This window comes from Orbicella franksi, chromosome 3 (genome assembly GCF_964199315.1).
Source record: "Orbicella franksi chromosome 3, jaOrbFran1.1, whole genome shotgun sequence".
Lineage (NCBI taxonomy): Eukaryota > Metazoa > Cnidaria > Anthozoa > Scleractinia > Merulinidae > Orbicella > Orbicella franksi.
In genome coordinates this window covers 18294638-18312518 of record NC_138147.1, presented here as the reverse complement: position 1 = coordinate 18312518, position 17881 = coordinate 18294638, and the positions used below count along the sequence as shown (strand labels likewise).

The window sequence follows — 17881 nt, the reverse complement described above, 5'->3', positions numbered from 1 at the left end:
AGATGCAGGGAAAGCTTCCTAGCTGGTCTTCCTCAGTTAAGGGCGAAAATTATAAAATTTGATTTTACTTACGTGTTTCAATGTTTTTACCTGTCAAAGTATCGTTTGGGATTGCTTTCGAATAAATAAAAGAAACGCCATTATGTGTTGGCGGTACGTGAAACCGATCTATAGAAGTATGAAATCGTGAAGAAGTTCAGAGATTGCATAGCCTACGTCACAGACAGTGCACTGTACACCGTCTATCGAGGATTTTATGACACGCCCGGCTGCACCGTAGGCTAGTGTTTCGTGATCTAAATAATAATGCCGGCTTCTCGCTTTGGATCATGTGATTCTGTCTATCGTGCATTTTGCAAGGCATGGATTCAAACAATACTACAAGTTTAAGAAGCAAAATGCAACTCCTGCTTTGTAAGACTCCGAAATATTTACTGACTACGTAGGGTTCTACTCTACTCCACTGTCCTATTATTTACCTTTCCAGGATGCACAGGAGAGTGTTTCTGTCTTGGAGGGAGTAATCGTTGGGAGAATTCAAGTTATCCAGCAGCGTATTCTTTGTTTCTGGCACACATCTGTACCTCCTTATCCTTAAGGTCCAACGAGAAAATACCAGTGAGAGCATTGAGCACGGCCCTTTCCTCTGAAGTTCTTCCCCCACCCCCCACCCCCCACCCCACCTTTCTCTTCCTATCTAATTCCCCATTTTTAGCATTTTTCAGGAATGAAAAACTGCTAAACATGGTTTGAAAACGAAACACTGAAACTTAAAAAACTGCATAGCAAAGCACTGAAAATTATAAGAAATTAAAAGCACCTAAACTCGAAATTGAAGCACCATATGTTTAACTCGAAAGTGAAGCATTTTCTTGGTAACTCACGATAGCCTGTAACCCTGATTCTGGCTCACGTGCATCTGGCTTACATCGCTTACATGCACAATGACCACAATGAATGATAGCCGCTGACAGACAGCATTTTCGCGCGTAAACCCGAGTACTGACGGAGAGGCTCCGCCCGAAAGGGGTACCTCTTTCAGGCTTTAGGTGTATAAAAGGGATGGGATTTCACAAGCTGAGGTTATATATCAAACACGAGAGACCGTGTTTCATCGGGATATCCAAACACCGAGAAGAAAGTTAAAAATACTACGCTTAGCGGAGCATTTTTGACGAAATTTGAGGTGTTTGAATAGCCGATGAAACACTGTCTCGAGTGTTTGATATATCTTCTCAATCGATCGAAACAAAAACTAAGGAGTGAACGGAAAAGTAAAATCGTCAAAATCTATGCTAATTAAGACCGGGTATCCAAACCTCCTTCACGGCTGTGATTTTCTTTGTTAAAATGAGTTATCAATGAGTTTGAGAAGTATATGAAAAGGTAACGAAATCTGCCATTTCGAACAGGCGCCCCTCCATTTATTGGGCAGTACATGAAAATGACAAGACTTCCTTTTGGGCGATTGATTCATAATATGGGCCAGTTTTGAAAGTGTGTAAAAGGGATACCTCTTCAATTCATGGTATCAAAAGTGGTACCTTTCTGTCAAAATGGTACTCAAACGGGTAAGGGGTTGGACCTCTACGCAGAGCCTCCCCGTATACGTATAGAACTTTGTAAATGCTCGCCAAACGCACCTTTTAAAAGTCTTTGAAAGTTTAGTGGCTAATCACGTTGTTTTAGATGATTGGACTTGACACTCTATTTTGTCTTCAGTTCGTCAAGATCGCAAGCAACAAAGCAGTGCTTCAACCCAAGTAACAGAACAAGCAACACACCAATGGGTCAATTATTCTCTTAACACCCTTCAAGTGTTGGGCACCTCTTACCAATCCTTGAGGCCTGACAAAAGAGAGGGTTAGGGTGTTTTTTTCTGTTTTTTGTTTTTTGATGGGGGGGGGGGGGGGGAGGAAAAGGGAGAGCGGATCCACGTTGGGGAAAGCCTCGAGCGCTCATAATATGACACATCACTATACAATCTGCTTTATTTACAACTTTTGCTTTTCTTCCTGACTTTAGAGTCAAAAAATCAGAAATTGAGAGATGAATGAACGCTTGAATAATCTTGCAATGTAAAGGCCGCTGCGACCAAGCAAGTTACTAAACCGGGTGATAAATGAAGCCTCTGAGCCTAGCTCCCGAGGAAAGCAGTGAATAATTAATTAACTCCTAGGATTCGAAGCCTGCAAGAGACAGACTTGGAGCAGTTCTTTGTTAATTTATCTTAATTATCGAGCAAAAACAAACTTGAGATCCGTCCACGTCTTATAGCCTGCAGACAAGCTCTCTAGGGAGCTCTCAAAGAGTTTGCTCGCAGACTAACGATTGTCCGCAGTCTCGCAACCGTTACTTCAGTTGTCACACAACGCTCCTCGTGGATTCAAAGAGCGTTACGCCACGAACCAAGTAACGCCTGTAATACGGACGAGAGATTGCGGAAATCAAGCCTTCAGAAAATATTGACAACCAAAATACACTTTGTCTTTCCAGTATCCACAAAACCTTTTTGCTCTTTTGATGTCAAGAGAATGAACTGTCATGCAAAGGGGGTTCCACTACAAGAAAAATCTTTAAAACACTCCTTTCGATGTTAAACTGTGTGTAGTCACAAAAGTCACGTACGCAATGCTTCTAAAGATTGCGTGACTCGGGGCGCACTCGAAAAATGCTGGTCACGTAAACGTCTGCTCCTGAGGCTGGCGTCTCGTCACACTTACAGCATGATTACGTGGTCATTTTTAGGTGATTTATAGCAACGATAAAATGGCTGTTACAAGTGAAGAAAGAGAAATTTCAATCCTTTTCCTTCAATTCCCCCAGCACGCAAAGCCGCCCAGTAACTTCGCTGACCAACTAAGTCGAAGGCTCGACACAACGCTCCTCCAAGTAGTTCAAGGTTTGGAGAACTCCACTGTTGAACATAAAAGGATTCGAGCCTATGTCATACTTCTTTCACGAGCTCATCCAGACTGTGTTCTGTAGCCACCAGCTTCGCCTTGTCCACGGATCTCAGTTGAAGGAGAAGTTGGATAACTTTCTTGATGCCGTTCCTACAAAGGTGATAAAATCAAATCAATAAACACAATGAACACCCACTGGCTCTTTTCACACCAAATAGTTTTAACGAACACTAAGAGAAGGTCCAGAAAGCCAGACGTGGCTACATCTAAGAGTAATCATAAGATAAGTAGTTAAATACAATTTCAGTTCAAATGTGTGATTTAGGCCCAGTCCACACCACGCTGGAGAAATTTGAAAACCACGATTTTACTCTGAAAATGCATCAAATTTTTTCCGTCCACACTGCACTAGAGGAATTCAAAAACGCATCAATCAGCGCTTATTTTGGATTTGTGTTTGAGGAAACCTAGGAGAAACCAATTGATTATCGTCACATTATTGTTTTCAAAAACCTCTGTTTTCAAAATGTTTTCCGTCCACAGTAAAACTTTTAGTGTGGACGTAAGTAAAAACCCAAAGCCGGCGTTTTCAAATTCCTCCGGTTTGAAGAGTGTTTTCGAAAAGCTCCGTTTTCGTGCCGGATTAGTGTGGACGGTAGGCCAAACCGTAGAAATAAAGCTGCGGTTTCAAATTTCTCCAGTGTAGAGTGGACGAGGCCTTAGTTCTAATCTGCACAGTAGGTGTAATACGGGGAAAAGGGAGACCGAGAGCGAGAGCGAGAATGGACGCAGGGGATGGGAGAGAGGTTTTCCCCCTTGCCTACCCTCCCCCTCCCTGATTTTTTCCTGATGACCATAACCCATTGCAGTTCCCCCGGTATTTGTTATCCAGTCGAAATAGAGAAATTTCAGTGCATATGTTATCTACCTCGCCTTCTTTTTCTCAGCTTCAGGACATCCTGCAGAAGAGCGTTGCATGCTTGCTGCCAAGGTGGCGAGGTAACGCGCCAACGCTTCTAACGAAGGCAAAGTCTTCTGTTGGTGCTCGCTAAACCACTGTTTGGGAAACGTGGCAGTGATCTGCAGTGGAAGGAGAAGCATCCTCACTTAGTTTAGTTTACTTTCTATAAAGTCCCTCAATCTTTGAATCAGAATAAAAGTATGTTGAGAAGTATCCATTTTATGAAGACACCTTGTAAGAAAGCGTACGCTGAAAGCCGTACTTTTATAACTCGAGGCAATGCTGATGCGAGCAAATTTAATTTATATTTTGATAATTGAAATAACTTTTTTGACTTGATTTGTTTTCTTATGTTTCTCCCTAAAAGAAATACAATTGGAGTTATAGAAACATTCGTAAATGTAAACGTGTCCGAGAACTCGAAAAAGTCGTTCAAACACTCACACCCGGCTCATGTTCTCTTTGCTCGTTTTCCCAAACTTCCAATCTCTTTTTCTGTGGCTCGATCAAAAAATAATACAGGGAAAATGTTTTCCCTGTTTCTTAAATGGGAGGTGAAAATGTACTTAAAAGTAGATATGTGGCTGGGAACACGGCTAAGTTTCTGCTCGTATCGTCCGCCTGTGGGAGGTGTCCGATAGCAGCGAGCGGGTCAACAGCAATTAGACTACGAGTAGCCCCTCTTTCGCTCAGTCCGTCGGGCGAGACGCGAAAGAAAACCGCAAGAAAAAATGGTGTCGCGAAAAACTGGGGGCACACTTCTCGCCCCCAGGATTTCGCGCGGACATCTTTTCCTCGCAGTTTATTTAAGGTCACGCTCGACGGACTAAGCAAAAGAGGGACTACTCGTGGTCTTAAATGTAATAAGATAACAGCACTTACCGCTTTAGCCTTTTCCAGACTGTCGAAGTAAAGATGAGAATGTTGAAGAGCTAAGAGCAGATATCTGTTCAGTAGACCGTCCACTGCCATTTCCTGCAGCCTGGCGGACGAAATGAGACCCTCCCATCTGAGGATGTTATCCATGAGCTACAAGAACAACGGACAATGAAGGTTTGTAAGGTACATGTAGTGTAATAAGCAGAGATCTCAGTGGATCACAGCGTGGGTGACAATGACTGCTGTTTTAGAAGAACAGTAACTTCCTGCCAGAGATTTACAAGCAAGTTACCCGCAATCAGGGGATTCCAAGAATTTCCTGGGAAAATAGACCGAGGTAATATGTCACACTATCGTGAAGCACATCAGGAACATCATGCAGAATTTTGAAAAAGTTGGAAGAATGCTCCGAATTTTCGGAACGACGTTCATCAACACGTGATACTGCTCAGAAAGCGTTTATTTCAGTTGTTAGAGCAAGCACTAAATTGTATAAGCAGCAGAAAGAAAAGAAAGAAGAGTACCTTGACACAACTCCAAAACTGTCTCTGGAAAAACGCCAAGGCCCCTGAAGATTTGTTGTCCAGTAAACTGTGAAAAATAAAAGCGAATACAGTTAAACCTGTATTGAGCAGACACCCTTAAGACCCTCACTAGTGTCCCCTTAATACAGGGTGTCCGCTCTAAGCAGGTTCTAATATGTTGTGCAATAATAGGTAATGGTTAATAACTCTTTTGTAACACAGTGTGATATAGTGTATCAAGACTGCTCATAGCACAATGTCCAGTCAGCCAATGCATCAATCTGGAATAATCTACTTAGCTTTAAAACGACATCGCTGAACAGTGTTAAAGGAGTCTCAGCCAAACTTTTAGAAGTAAACAAGTACTTAATATGAATCAAAAAGAAGAAGGACCGAAGTGTACCTTTTAGGATAAAGAGGGACATAGACATCGTCGCTTACACATCTTCTCAAGCGAGTCGTTATGGCAGCAAACAGCGACTGTACAAAAGCAAAAGAGATGACACTGAGAGAAAATATGATGCAATATCATGGGAACAAGGGGATTAAACAGTATTGTAAGTCCCTAGTATAGGGAAAATGTACTGAAGAAATGATACACATGTAGCAATGCCTGCACAAGATATGTGCCTGTTAATATTGTCACTAGAAGAAAGCCGCATTAAATATTCAGAGTTTCCAAGTCATCATTTAAAAGGCAACCCTTTGTTGAACCTTGACCAACGGGTGGGAAACATGCGAGCCTGGAAAGTTCTGTTTGGAAGTCTAAACATATCAAACATCCAGTTGTATTGCGCATGCCTAGCTAAGAAACATGTGGCTCAATCCAGTCACTGGTGTTTTACTTCCGCTCATTTCCACTGCTTTAAAACCAATCAAAACCGAGCCTGTACCAGAACTCTCAAGAGTCACTGGCTTTATCAAGCTTGTGCAGTACTTAACAAACTCTGACTCGATGAACAAGATTGTTTCAAGCGTGGCGGCTAAAGCATGATTACATTGTACCACAGTGTGTAATCTCCTCCTATTATGCAATGCTCTCTTAAGAAGAAAAAAATCCCACACTGCTGCCATTTAACTGCCTAATAATCTCACATCTAACCTTACCTGTGTAGACTTATCTTGAGCATGAAAGTTGGGATAAACTTCAGCCATCCCTCTAATTAATTTAATAGCCAGCACTGTTTGTTTCTGTGATAAAGGATCCCAAACATGTTCAAAAAGACCTATAAGGAATACAAAAAACAACTCCATGATTTACCAATGGTAATTATGAAATAGCCCTTTTCACATTAACTTTTCTCATTTCCATTATGTACAACATAATCTAACGTACATACTAGGCAAATTTGGACAATTAGTTTTTGCTTGAAATTGCCTTGCAGCCACACTGGAGTACATTGTATTGCAGATGGGAAAGTTCATTACTAAAATGGCAACATAACATTTACTCCCTAACTTAGTCCTCTTTGTACTGCATGGCAAATCAGGCCTCTTGCAATTCAGTAGCCTATGAGACAGCTTCCTTAAGGGGTGTAGAAGGAAAAAGATATTCACAAGCAGAGCAAAGCAAGGGTGATTGCTAACTTTTTTTTTCCATATACATGTACCTTAAGTAACTAGAGAGGCTGTTTAGAAACTAATCATTTAAAAGCAAAATCAACATTTGTAATCTAGGTCTACAAGAAGCTACAGTATGCTTAAAGGAGCTAGGCCACAGTTTTGCACCTTGAAAAGTTTAGCCTAAATTTTTCAAGTTTGTCTAATAATCCACGTTAATCTTCTCCATCCTTCACCATGCTTGTTCCTTTATGGTGTATCACTACCTTTTTGGTATTTTTCTACCTTGGAAAACTAATATTTTCAGGTTTCCTTCAGTGTAAAGATAATTTTTTTTACATGGCCAAAATAACTAAAAATGCTGTGACTGAGCTCCTTTAACCTAATACTCATTGGGAGGCAGCAATGAAACTAAAATTTGATACCAGTTAGTTTTGGGATAAGTGACTTCTCCAACACTATTGGAATGAGTTTAACATCAGGGTCGTCAACATCAATGTCATAGGGATCATCCCCACATCCAAACAACACCAGACTTTTGTACCAGCGGAAATCCTCAATCTCCAAACATTTGGCCTGGAAGAAAACAAAGTCAAAAATTAATACAATCCTGACACACACTGACAAAATCTAAGTATGCCTTGGTTTGCAAAAAAAAAGGGAATTGAGAAAATGGCCATCCATTTCCTTATGACTTGAGAAAAATGTACAAAGGAGTTGAACACAACTCGTGTCCTCCCTCACATTACTAAAACAAAAAAGTAACTGATTTTATACCTGCAGTTATGCAATTATTTAAAAACTGGCAAGCCAAAACTACAGATTAAAAATAATTGGAACTTTCCACTCAAAGAAAAGAATTCAAGAAACAAACAGCATTGAAAAACTTTCATGTGAAAGTCACAGTTTTCCTCAGACAAAAAATATGACTCGGTGTTAGCTGAGGGGAATTGTCCAATCAGTGATGACATATTCAAATAATGTTTCTCTTGGATTTTCACCAAGGTTCACGACAGCTTGCAGTGGCATACCCCTGAAAGCCTAATGCCGCCAAAGAACACCATACATTGTCACAGTGCGCTGCATTCAAGTAAAAATCAAATCAAATGCACGTCCGGTGTAACCTGCTTCAGTCAAACTTTGCATGCGGCAAGGTGTTCATCACCAACACCGTGTCCTTGCCAAGTTCAGTTGCACAACGTGTTCATAACAAAGGTATCAATTGTACCTCAAACGGATTCCAGTCCAAAAGTTGTAGTCTAATAAATGGAGCAAACAGTTTAGGAAGACAAAGTGAAATGTATGCATTCCTATAACAGTCTTCGTGTTTGTTCTTCCATTCCTCAAATCTTGATTTTATTGAGTCGATAGAACTGAAATCCTCCACTACATCTTCAAATAAAGCTTTCTCCTCAGATAGAATCCTCTCTGCAAAAAACAACAAAATAAGGTATTTATCAAATCACCCATTCTATGTATATGCACGGTAATATTGGAACAAGTAAACTCCTTGTCTCATTTTAACTCCTCTCTCCCCAGATCACCTCTCAAAGCAACTAAATATTTCTGACCAACAGTGTCAACAGTTAAGAGCAGGCATTTGTTTGGAACATTCCATTACAGACATTTACAAAGTGTAAAATTAACTACTTAATAACCGAGAGTGAGGTCGTTACGGGAAAATCTCAAACTGAGGTCTTGCCGTATTGACCGAGTGATAGCAAGGTCAATACGGTAGGCCAAGGTTTGAGATTTTCGCGTAGCGACCGAACAGTCGAGGTTATTAAGTTGTTTATTATATGTCTCACAAATTAAAGAAAAAAAATTATTTGAGCGCAAGTCGTCCATTTACATCCGGCGATGCGCGTGTTTACCGATTCATTCATCGTCTCAAACCCAGGGCAAAACTACACAGTCAGTGAACTTCACCACTGTATTTCTTTGCAGGAAAAATGATTGTCACAGCCCTCAAAAAGGTATTTTAGTATCGTGGTGCCACAAATTGATGAGGGAGTTTATCCAACTTTTTTGGCGAAACGTCAACGCATATAGAAAAGACAGAAAGTGCTTCAAAATGGTCCAAACCAACGGTCTTTCGGTGAAAGAATATACTAATGCTTCAGAATGCACTGCTCAGAATAACTCGATCATCGCATTCGCTTTCCACAACATATCTTGGCCCTCTTCATTCTGGGACTTATGAATGAACTTTTCAAGCCTTCTGAGCGTCTAAAACTTCCTGCAGGTATCAGAAACATTGCTACCGACAGAAACCGCCCGATTGTTTACATCTGATGATCCTGGAAGCTGATGTACACTTGCTTGTGTTAAAGCGAGGGAATCTATTTGATGAGAACTGAAACGGAGTTCAATATTTCGCTAATTGTTGCGACTAAGATGATAACTTATAAGTTTCTTCGTGGTTTTCTGCTCAGGATCAGTGACACATCTGCCAATGGTGTTTTTCACTTGGCGATTTTAGCTTTACTCAACACTCGGCAAACTGTGTTTGTTTTTCACTAGTGCTCGCCACGGTTACCGGTAAGTCAAAAACGACGTCTATATAAATTTTATTAAGGAAAAATCCCTAAACTTTTAGCTATTCAGAATTAAATTTACTTCTCTTACTGTTTTCAATCGGCTTTCATCGTTTCAACGCGCTTGAATTTTCCAAGCCGGGCTCTTCCTAATTTGCATAATCCGTAATCGGCCCGTGGGCATTACGGCTGCATAATGACCGCTCAGATCTCGCTCTTAGCCAATCAGAGCATGCGTTATATCAGCCACAAGCCAAAGCCATATAATGAATTAACTTTAATTTGTACCTTGTAGATAGTCAAGTGAATGAAGTATGAAGTGGATTAAGGAGTTCTGTACACTGACATTAACAGGCTCATTGATGTTGTTGAATCAGTGAAATCCTAACTTACAGTAATGAAAATATATATTAAATAAATTCCAGTTTTAGAGAGGAAGCCACATCAGCCTTAGTTAGTTTTCGTGCAGGTCCTCCATCCTGGTTGAATTGGAATTATTTGGAGATGTTGGTTTTTGTGGGGGCGGGAGGTGGGGAACCAGAGTACTCTGACTAGCAAGGCGAGAACCAACAACAAACTCAACCCAGATATAGCACCATGCTGGAATCAAATCAGGGCCACATTGGTGGGAAGCGAGCACTCTCACCACTGCGGCATCCCTGCTCCCCATACATGAAAAATTTAAATTCCAAAATCATCAATAAGTTGATAGTAATATTCATTTAATAGTTAATAAGCCATCATTAGTCTTTAAAAAAGATGCTTCTGGAACTTTATTTCTGAGTTTGAACAAATCTAGAATATAAGTATACATTGTACCAAGTTATAAAATTTAAATATTAGATCTTGGAAATGGAAATAATCCTACTCTTACTTGTTTCTGCCCTGAACTTGATGGCATCTACTTCAGTCTCTTCCTCATCAGTCGACTGTCCTTCATGGTGAGTTTCAGGCTGTGAACCTTTCTTCTCCCGTTCTCTGTGTTTTCTCCTCCGTGCTCTTCTACCCTCTCTCTCGGCAGCTCGTCTTAGCTTGGCCTGATCTGTTGCTTTAGCTGAATTCTGACCCTGCCTCCCTGTTATGAAATAAACAGAGACACACCAGCCAAATAAAGACAGATTTGCATGTCACCCTGATTTTTCTTGAGGACACTGTGTGGCTGCACACACTATCATAGGCTAGCACCTAACCAATTCCATTTTTTTATGCATGAAAAGAAAATTGCAGTTACCAGCTTGTGCATTTAAGAAGTCTCCTGCCTGGTCACTAACATCCATCTGCCTCCTCTGTACCACAGCGCTGGCTCGATTCTTTAATAACGCATGCATTGACCTCTCAAGTTCATCAATTTCTGGCACCTGTAGAAAGAGAGATGCATGTAAAGCTCTGTTCATGAAACAAAGGGTCTCAATAAGCCAGTAGTCTGGGTAATCAAACACAGACAAGAACAAGTAGTAATGTCCTACAATGATATGTTAACCCATTCAAATTCAAATTCAGTAAAGCAGAACTGTAGAAAAAATTAGACCTCTGAGAAAAGAATTTAAAATTCTAAGTTTTGAGCCCAACCAAATCACCGTAAACACCCGCAGATAAGCCGCACCCGCAGATAAGCTGCACCTTGAGTTTAGCACTCAAATTTTGGAAAAAAGTTTTTTGAAAGAAATCCAAAGTCAAGCCTTTAGGAGTCTTGTTCATCAAACGTAAACTCACTTTTAACATTGAAACGAAAAATACTTCAAAGTCTTACCCACAATTTTAGCGCTTTAATATAATGAACATCGTTTCCACCATCTTTGACATATGATTGATCTTTTTCTGGAATTTGTTGACAGGTATTTCTTCATTCAACACTGTTTTTCCATAGATTTTTTGCTCGAGTGTTTGTCAAATGTGCGTAGCTTAGTAACCAGGCTTTCGATCAGATTGGAAGATGGAAAACTGGACACCGGAAGCAGCCCAATGTTTTTAAGAGTTTTGCCGGTATTACACAAAGCACCGTTTCTGTAACTTGTCTCGCAATGGCTAAACAAAATTGAGAGATAAGTTGCACGAAACATTGCCCAGTGTAACGGTGTCTTTATTTGTTAATACATAGTTGACACAAGACTGTTTTTGTAAAATACAAAATACATTGCATTTTGGCACAATTGGTTTATACCAAGCCGTGTGGGACTTGGGCGAGAACGATAAGTTTGCCTTGTTTGTTTATTCTCAAGCAAAACAAGATGGAGTCGTTCGAGTTTACATCTGCTGTTTGTGGCTATCACATCTACAAAGAGATTTGGGAGCCAAATGTCGGAGACAAATTTCTTGCTCTAAGAGAGTTACATAATCAGTTCGACAAATATGCCATCAAAGTGCTAAACGGTGAGGAAACAGTGGGCCATCTACCATGCGAATACTCGAAAATAGCGTGGTATTTTCTCGCTTGTGGAAGATCGATATCTGTTGAAGTTACTGGCCATCGTCGATGCTGCAAACAGCTTTGCGGGGGAATGGAAATTCCATGCTGCGTGATGTTTTCCTGTTCGAGAAAAGCGACCATAAATCGCTTGAAGGATCTCCTAACGAAGAAGGTTTAACGTTTTAAGCAGCGACAAATGTAAGCTCTACAATAAGGTTACACTTACATCAACAACGGCTCTTTTAGGAGCCACCAAACTTGCAAAAGCAATGACCAGTACTCCTTTGTAGTTTTATGTAATGTTTATTGACATACTTATCCATAAAGTGTCAATTCACGGAGATTTAGGGCACCTTTTCCAAATGTTCCCGCAGATGAGCCGCACCCCCGATTTTGAGTGACGATTTTTGGAAAAAAGGCGTGGCTTATCTGCGGGTCTTTATGGTAAATTCCAACATTGTATCACTTACCAGCAAATTGGGCGCAAAACAAGTCACACAACCCTAGAACTTACTAATGAAAATGTATAAAAAGAGAAGTTATTATAGTGATATCAGATAAGCTCTTGTTGAAGCAACCCTCACCCCACATCTCCACCCCTTAGATCCTGCTTGTATCACCCACCTTGTGATTAAGGCATTCTAGCAAGTCCCTGACATACCCCCTCATCTCTTGAAAAAAAGTAAATCTCTGCTCTGCATTTCGTCCCTGACGCTCTAGCTTCTTGATGCTTCCCTGCGCAGTTTCCAGCTGAGATGTTGCTTTTTCTTTGTCCATCTGATGTCCGCGATGTACCTCTTGAAGCGTTGCTAACTGTTGTTTCATCTTGTCACAAATCATGTCTACAGTTACTGCGTGATGACTTTGCAGTGAATTAGAGGCCACGGTCAGTCCATGAGTTTGATTTCCATTTGTGTGTACATCTCTGTACCCGACTCCATATGTATAAGGTTGCTGAGCTATTTGAAAGCCTGAAGGTTGATCCTCGGCATACTGTTGCTGATATAATGAATTTGTCATCTCAGTGGTTGGCGGCAATTCTGTTTGTACCAGGGGTGCAGAAACCCCTTTCACTCCTTTGCGAATTTGTTCATCTTCCCAAAGTTTCAACTCCTCATCATCTTCAGCCTCTTCATCGTCAGATTTTTCATCAAGTTGTTGATTAGCAAGCGCGGCTTCTACCTCTCGTCTACGATCCAGAGCTGGAAATCCTGTTTTCCTTGCAACAGAGAAGGTGATGGGGCCTTCTTCACCCTCGTCATCACTTACATCATTTTCATCTTCTCTCACCAGCCGACCTTTTGAAGCAAATTGCCCTTCATATTTCTTTGTGTCATCTAGAGGAATGTAATCTTGCTCAGTTTGTCTAGCCATTTCACGTCTTTTGCGTGCGGCATGGATTGTTGCTGCGTCTGGTATACTAAAATCAGTTCTTATATTTGAATTTGTAACCGGTTCTTTTACAGGACCTGACCCTACAGACTCAATGTCATCATCAGCGTCATCATCGTCGCCTTCACGTGTGATCTGGCTCAGTTCTGCCCGCAGTGCAGCAAGTTTCTCATCGGTGTCGTCTTGACCCTGATCAAGACTTCCGTCATTTTTATTCGCGTCCGCCTCCCCGTCGATATTCTCTTTCTTTTTCCGTTCTTGCTCGATTTTCTTCGCCAAACGACGGCTTTCCTTTGATTTCCGAACCTTAAAAACCTCACCCTCGTCTGCCGCTTCATCATCGAAGCTCAACAGGGAATTGGAAGACGCAACTTTATCGACCTTGATCTTTGACTTCTTTTTCTCTTTTGGCTTCGAATTTTCAACTGTGTTTTTTGGAATCGCAGGAACGTTCTCTGATTCATCATCATTTCCGGTGTCGTCGTCTTCGTCTACGACTTTTTTGCGAAAATTTCGTTTAGACTTCTTGAACATGGTGGCCATGATTTTCTTGCAAGCGTGAAAGGTGTCATGGGAAGCTCTCCCCAGATCTCTCCTGAACGCTGCTTTCAACGCCTGCTTGATTTCAGCCCCTTCAGCCGATCAATATTCTTCACTTTTCTCCCTAAGGATGTCTTACTTTTACGGCGGAGGAGGAGGGCAAAGGCAGCCAAAATGGAATTATCAAACAAACCTAGATCCCAATTTATTAGCTACGGTTCGTGATGAAATGCTTCGAAAAGAAGAGGAATATCGTAAGGAGCAACAGCGAATCGAAGCCGAACAGAAAAGGTTAACCAGTTATTTGACACAACTTCAAGCCATGGTTCGAGATCTGCCTGGGTAATGATTTCCTTTCAAAATTTTCAAAATTTTTATTAATCAATCTTTCTTTAAGCTGTGTGAATTTAACTAGTCGTGATGTTTCAGATCTGACTCTCTTGACCCTATTCTTTTAAAGGAGATCAATAATCTTTAATTTAGGATAAATATTCTAGCTTAATTGTTTTCTTTTTTTTATTTTCAGTACATACAAAAAGAAATTTACTTATGATGTGCTATCTGGAATTGCTACTTGTCTTCTGGATGGCACAGTCTTTGAGATTGTAAAGGGACTGGAGGACATCCAACAACTTTCTGAACGAAATTTGCTCAATAAAAGAATGAAAATAGTAAACTCACAAAAAGGTAGTTCATTGTTGTATCATTTCTTGGTGAAATTAGTGTGTATAACATTATTTCTTTGGAAGTCACTGAGGATAAGGGAGGAGAGGAGAGGATTTTACAGCCAGTCTTGTCTGTTCTGGGTGAACTGCAAAGTAAACAAAAAAGACTTGATTTTAAATTGCAATCTAATGTAATTGCTCAGTAGCAATAATTTGACCAATCTCAATCCTGGAGTCAGGGGGTAGAAATCGGAAAGTGAGCCAGCATCAGTCACAGCAGTTACTCTCTATACTCATGTTTAGAAACTGTTATTGAATTTGAACACATGTGCATAATCAAGCTGGAACCATTATATTTCAGATTTTCAGAGTATCAGGCATTCAGTAACCACTGACCAGAAATATGTGGGCTCTGGGGAAAAGATTGTAATTTGACATTATTTTATAAGTTAGTTTTATTTTTTGCATTACAGTGTATGTAGCCCATCTGTACCCTTGTGGAATTGTAACATTATAATGATCTCTTACTTGGTTTCATGGCCTGCAAAAAAAAACATTTTATACTTTGTCTATTAAATCCTGAGTAAAATTTCATTGAGTTGAAAGGAGGTGTGTCATATTTCTTTGCCTTTCAATTCCTAATGGTGAAAATGGAAGCACTTTATTTTAAGACTGATTGATCATAATTATGTTTAATCAATTCAGAGGCTAACTCAGATCTCCTTACCAGTAGCACTATATGGTGCAAAATAACTATTGCATTGCTACATAGTTTGCTCAATGATCTTTGTACAAGTGGCAGTAATCACAGTTTTTTATAGCTCAAAGGATGCAGATGGCAAAGAAACAGAAAGATGCCCTTCAAAAATGTGAACAAAGACCTCATAATCTCCCTCTTGTGGAGGCTACAAATGCTCAGGAAAAGAAGGTAAACTGCTCAATCATGTAATTTCCTTTCTTGCTCATGGCGTATAATTATAATGTTTTAAGTTTATGATAAAATGTAATATCAGTATCATGTGAAGAAGTTGTCCCTTAATCTAAAGCAATTCTAGAATAACCTAGCTTGCATGTGCTAAGAACCAAGAAGCTTGGAAAGCGAGAATGCAATGTCCTTTTCCCCTCATAGGGAAAAGGACATGATGATGATGCTTTGATGAAGATGAGGCTGTGTAGTCTTGTGCACATATGGCAGGCCTCTGATACTTGATTAACATTGTAGAAATTAAATGCAGTATGTTCAGAAGGCTATGTAGTTGTGGCACTTTGCACACATTGCAGACCTATGGTGCTGGATTAGCATTGTAGGCATGCAGTGTGTACAGAGGGCTATGTGGTTGTAGCTCTTTGCACACATTGCAGGCCTTTGTTACTGGATTAGCATTGTAGGCATGCAGTGTGTACAGAGGGCTGTGTAGTTGTAACGCTTTGCACACACTGCAGGCCTATAGTACTGGATTAGCAGTGTGGGCATGCATTGTATACAGAGGGCTATGTAGTTATAGCTCTTTGCAATCATTGCAGGCTTATAGTACTGGATTAGCAATGTAGGCATACAGTGTGTACAGAGGGCTATGTAGTTGTAGCGTTTTGCACACATTGTAGACCTATAGTGCTGGATTAGCCATGTAGGCATGCAATGTGTACAGAGGGCTATGTAGTTGTAGCTTTTAGCACACATTGTAGGCCTATAGCACTGGATTAGCAGTGTAGGCATGCAGTGTGTGCGGAGGGCTATGTTGTTGTAACTTTTAGCACACATTGCAGGCCTATCTTACTGGATCAGCCTTGTAGGTATGCAGTGTGTACAGGGGGCTGGGCTATGCCACTTAGTTCATAGGGGCCAAGTGAATATGTTGACGGTCCCTTCTGCAAATCACAGATAACCACGAGCCTGATGGGCCACTTGGCTGGAATGCAGACTTTACCAATGGTACAATGTACCTTATCACAGAATGATAGTAATTTTTGATCTGAACAGGTTTCATTACAAACTAAATGATTAATACTACTTTATTGTAAAATTCTTGCAAATAAGGCTCTAGAAGAGAAGTTAGAAGCAGAAGTGACTCAAGTTGATCAGAAGGTAGTCTTGGAACTGGACCAGCTTGTTAGTGATCAACAGGCAACGCTCCAAGTAAGAATAGTCCCTGCAGTTGTTTTGTTTTGGCCAGCTGTTTACTCTTTTTCTGGTTCCAGATTTCTCGTTGTCCTCTTATGGGAGGTTCCGCTGTTGGTAATGAGTTTATAGGTTGAATGGCAACATGTTATTTTTGTTTGTAATTCTTCACAGAGAGCTGGTGTTCCCTTGTTTTCCATCACAAACAACCCTGATGACATTCGACTTCAAATGTACATTCTGGATTTCATACAGCGACTGGACCACACACCTAGTTAGCACTGTATGGACTTGAAGTTGAAATTTTGTGTTCACACAACCCTTACACTTGGATCACCACAGCCTATCCAGCACAATACAGCTTCCAAATTGCAATGATGAAATCAGTAACAATACAGTAATAAAACAGGACGTGTATATGAAATGGTGCTAAACAGTTATCTATCTTGGATTGAACAGAGTAACCTTGCATAATTGCGAGGGGTTGTTGTACTGCAGTGACTTTACAGACCTCAAATGGGTGTTTCACTTTATTGTCAGTGACAAGGACTGATTGTTGTATAGTAAATAGGACGCAGAAAATTAAATGATCTTTGTAACAAGGTCAAGAACATGACTAGAGGAAGCCCATGGGCTTCCATTAAAAAGATGACCAGTTCAAGCAACAGGAATGATTTTTGAAAGTTTGAAAGGAACCCTTTCCATGTAAAAGGTACTTGAATTTCCTTGTAGTGACTAAAATGCATTTTCCTTGTCAGTGTACACTTCCAAAATAAGTTCCCTTTTTTTTCCAGCTGTAAACCCCAAAGGTACTGTAATAATTCTAGCATGTCAGCATTAAATTTAGATCCACCCTTAGTGGTGTTAAGTTTCTAACAGGATCAACTATCACCCCAACACTTTTGTAGAAAGCCCTGGTTGGGAGTATCAGAAAAGGCAACACGACAAGCCGACAGTTCCATCTCAAACAAGGTGTCAAAGTGCCAACATGCTTTCCAGACAACCAAATTCCTGAATTGTGATAAACTTGCCAAGGGATGCTCTCCAAGACATGCAACAATATAAAGAAGTGTGCACCTTCCCGTCAACGAAAAGTTCTGATTTGAGTTTCCAGAAATTTGTAGTGGCAAATGGAACAGCATTTTCCAGAATTCCCAGAAAAGAGAACAACCTTGTGAGGTATACCCAAATTTTCAGGAATCTGTGACTGGGAATTATTGTTTCCTTTGATTTGCCGCCCAGAATTTATGAAATTTTCAGTTGAATGGTTCACCTTTTTTTAAGATTTTCCAGAAACTTTCAAGGAAATTTTTGTGCCATTTTGCTCCTGTTTCAAAATTTCCGTAAAAGTCTAGTTGAACGTAAAGCACCTAGTGTCATTGCTATGTCAA

The 17881-nt window shown here is 40.4% G+C and overlaps 2 protein-coding genes across 4 annotated transcripts; one reads left to right on the top strand and one right to left on the bottom strand.

Annotated features, from left to right (window-relative positions):
- Nucleotides 1-1927: 1927 nt before the first annotated feature.
- LOC145481647 (PAX3- and PAX7-binding protein 1-like) lies at nt 1928-13800 on the bottom strand. Of its 2 annotated transcripts, XM_081460166.1 has the most exons (11): nt 12399-13800; nt 10599-10725; nt 10242-10442; nt 8059-8258; nt 7256-7406; nt 6378-6496; nt 5674-5750; nt 5271-5337; nt 4750-4896; nt 3835-3986; nt 1928-3056 (listed from the first exon to the last, which is right to left on the bottom strand). In XM_081460166.1, exons 1-11 carry the CDS (start codon nt 13707-13709, stop codon nt 2948-2950), a joined length of 2661 nt encoding a protein of 886 aa, XP_081316292.1. In that variant the 5' UTR covers nt 13710-13800; the 3' UTR covers nt 1928-2947. The 2 variants fall into 2 exon arrangements, with proteins under 2 accessions (XP_081316292.1, XP_081316291.1); XM_081460165.1 differs by lacking the exons at nt 1928-3056; nt 3835-3986 and having other exon boundaries at nt 4027-4896.
- Nucleotides 13785-16995, top strand: LOC145481648 (protein DGCR6-like). Of its 2 annotated transcripts, XM_081460168.1 has the most exons (5): nt 13794-14048; nt 14233-14393; nt 15193-15299; nt 16410-16508; nt 16665-16995. In XM_081460168.1, exons 1-5 carry the CDS (start codon nt 13837-13839, stop codon nt 16767-16769), a joined length of 684 nt encoding a protein of 227 aa, XP_081316294.1. In that variant the 5' UTR covers nt 13794-13836; the 3' UTR covers nt 16770-16995. The 2 variants fall into 2 exon arrangements, with proteins under 2 accessions (XP_081316293.1, XP_081316294.1); XM_081460167.1 differs by having other exon boundaries at nt 13785-14048; nt 16410-16756.
- Nucleotides 16996-17881: the final 886 nt, after the last annotated feature.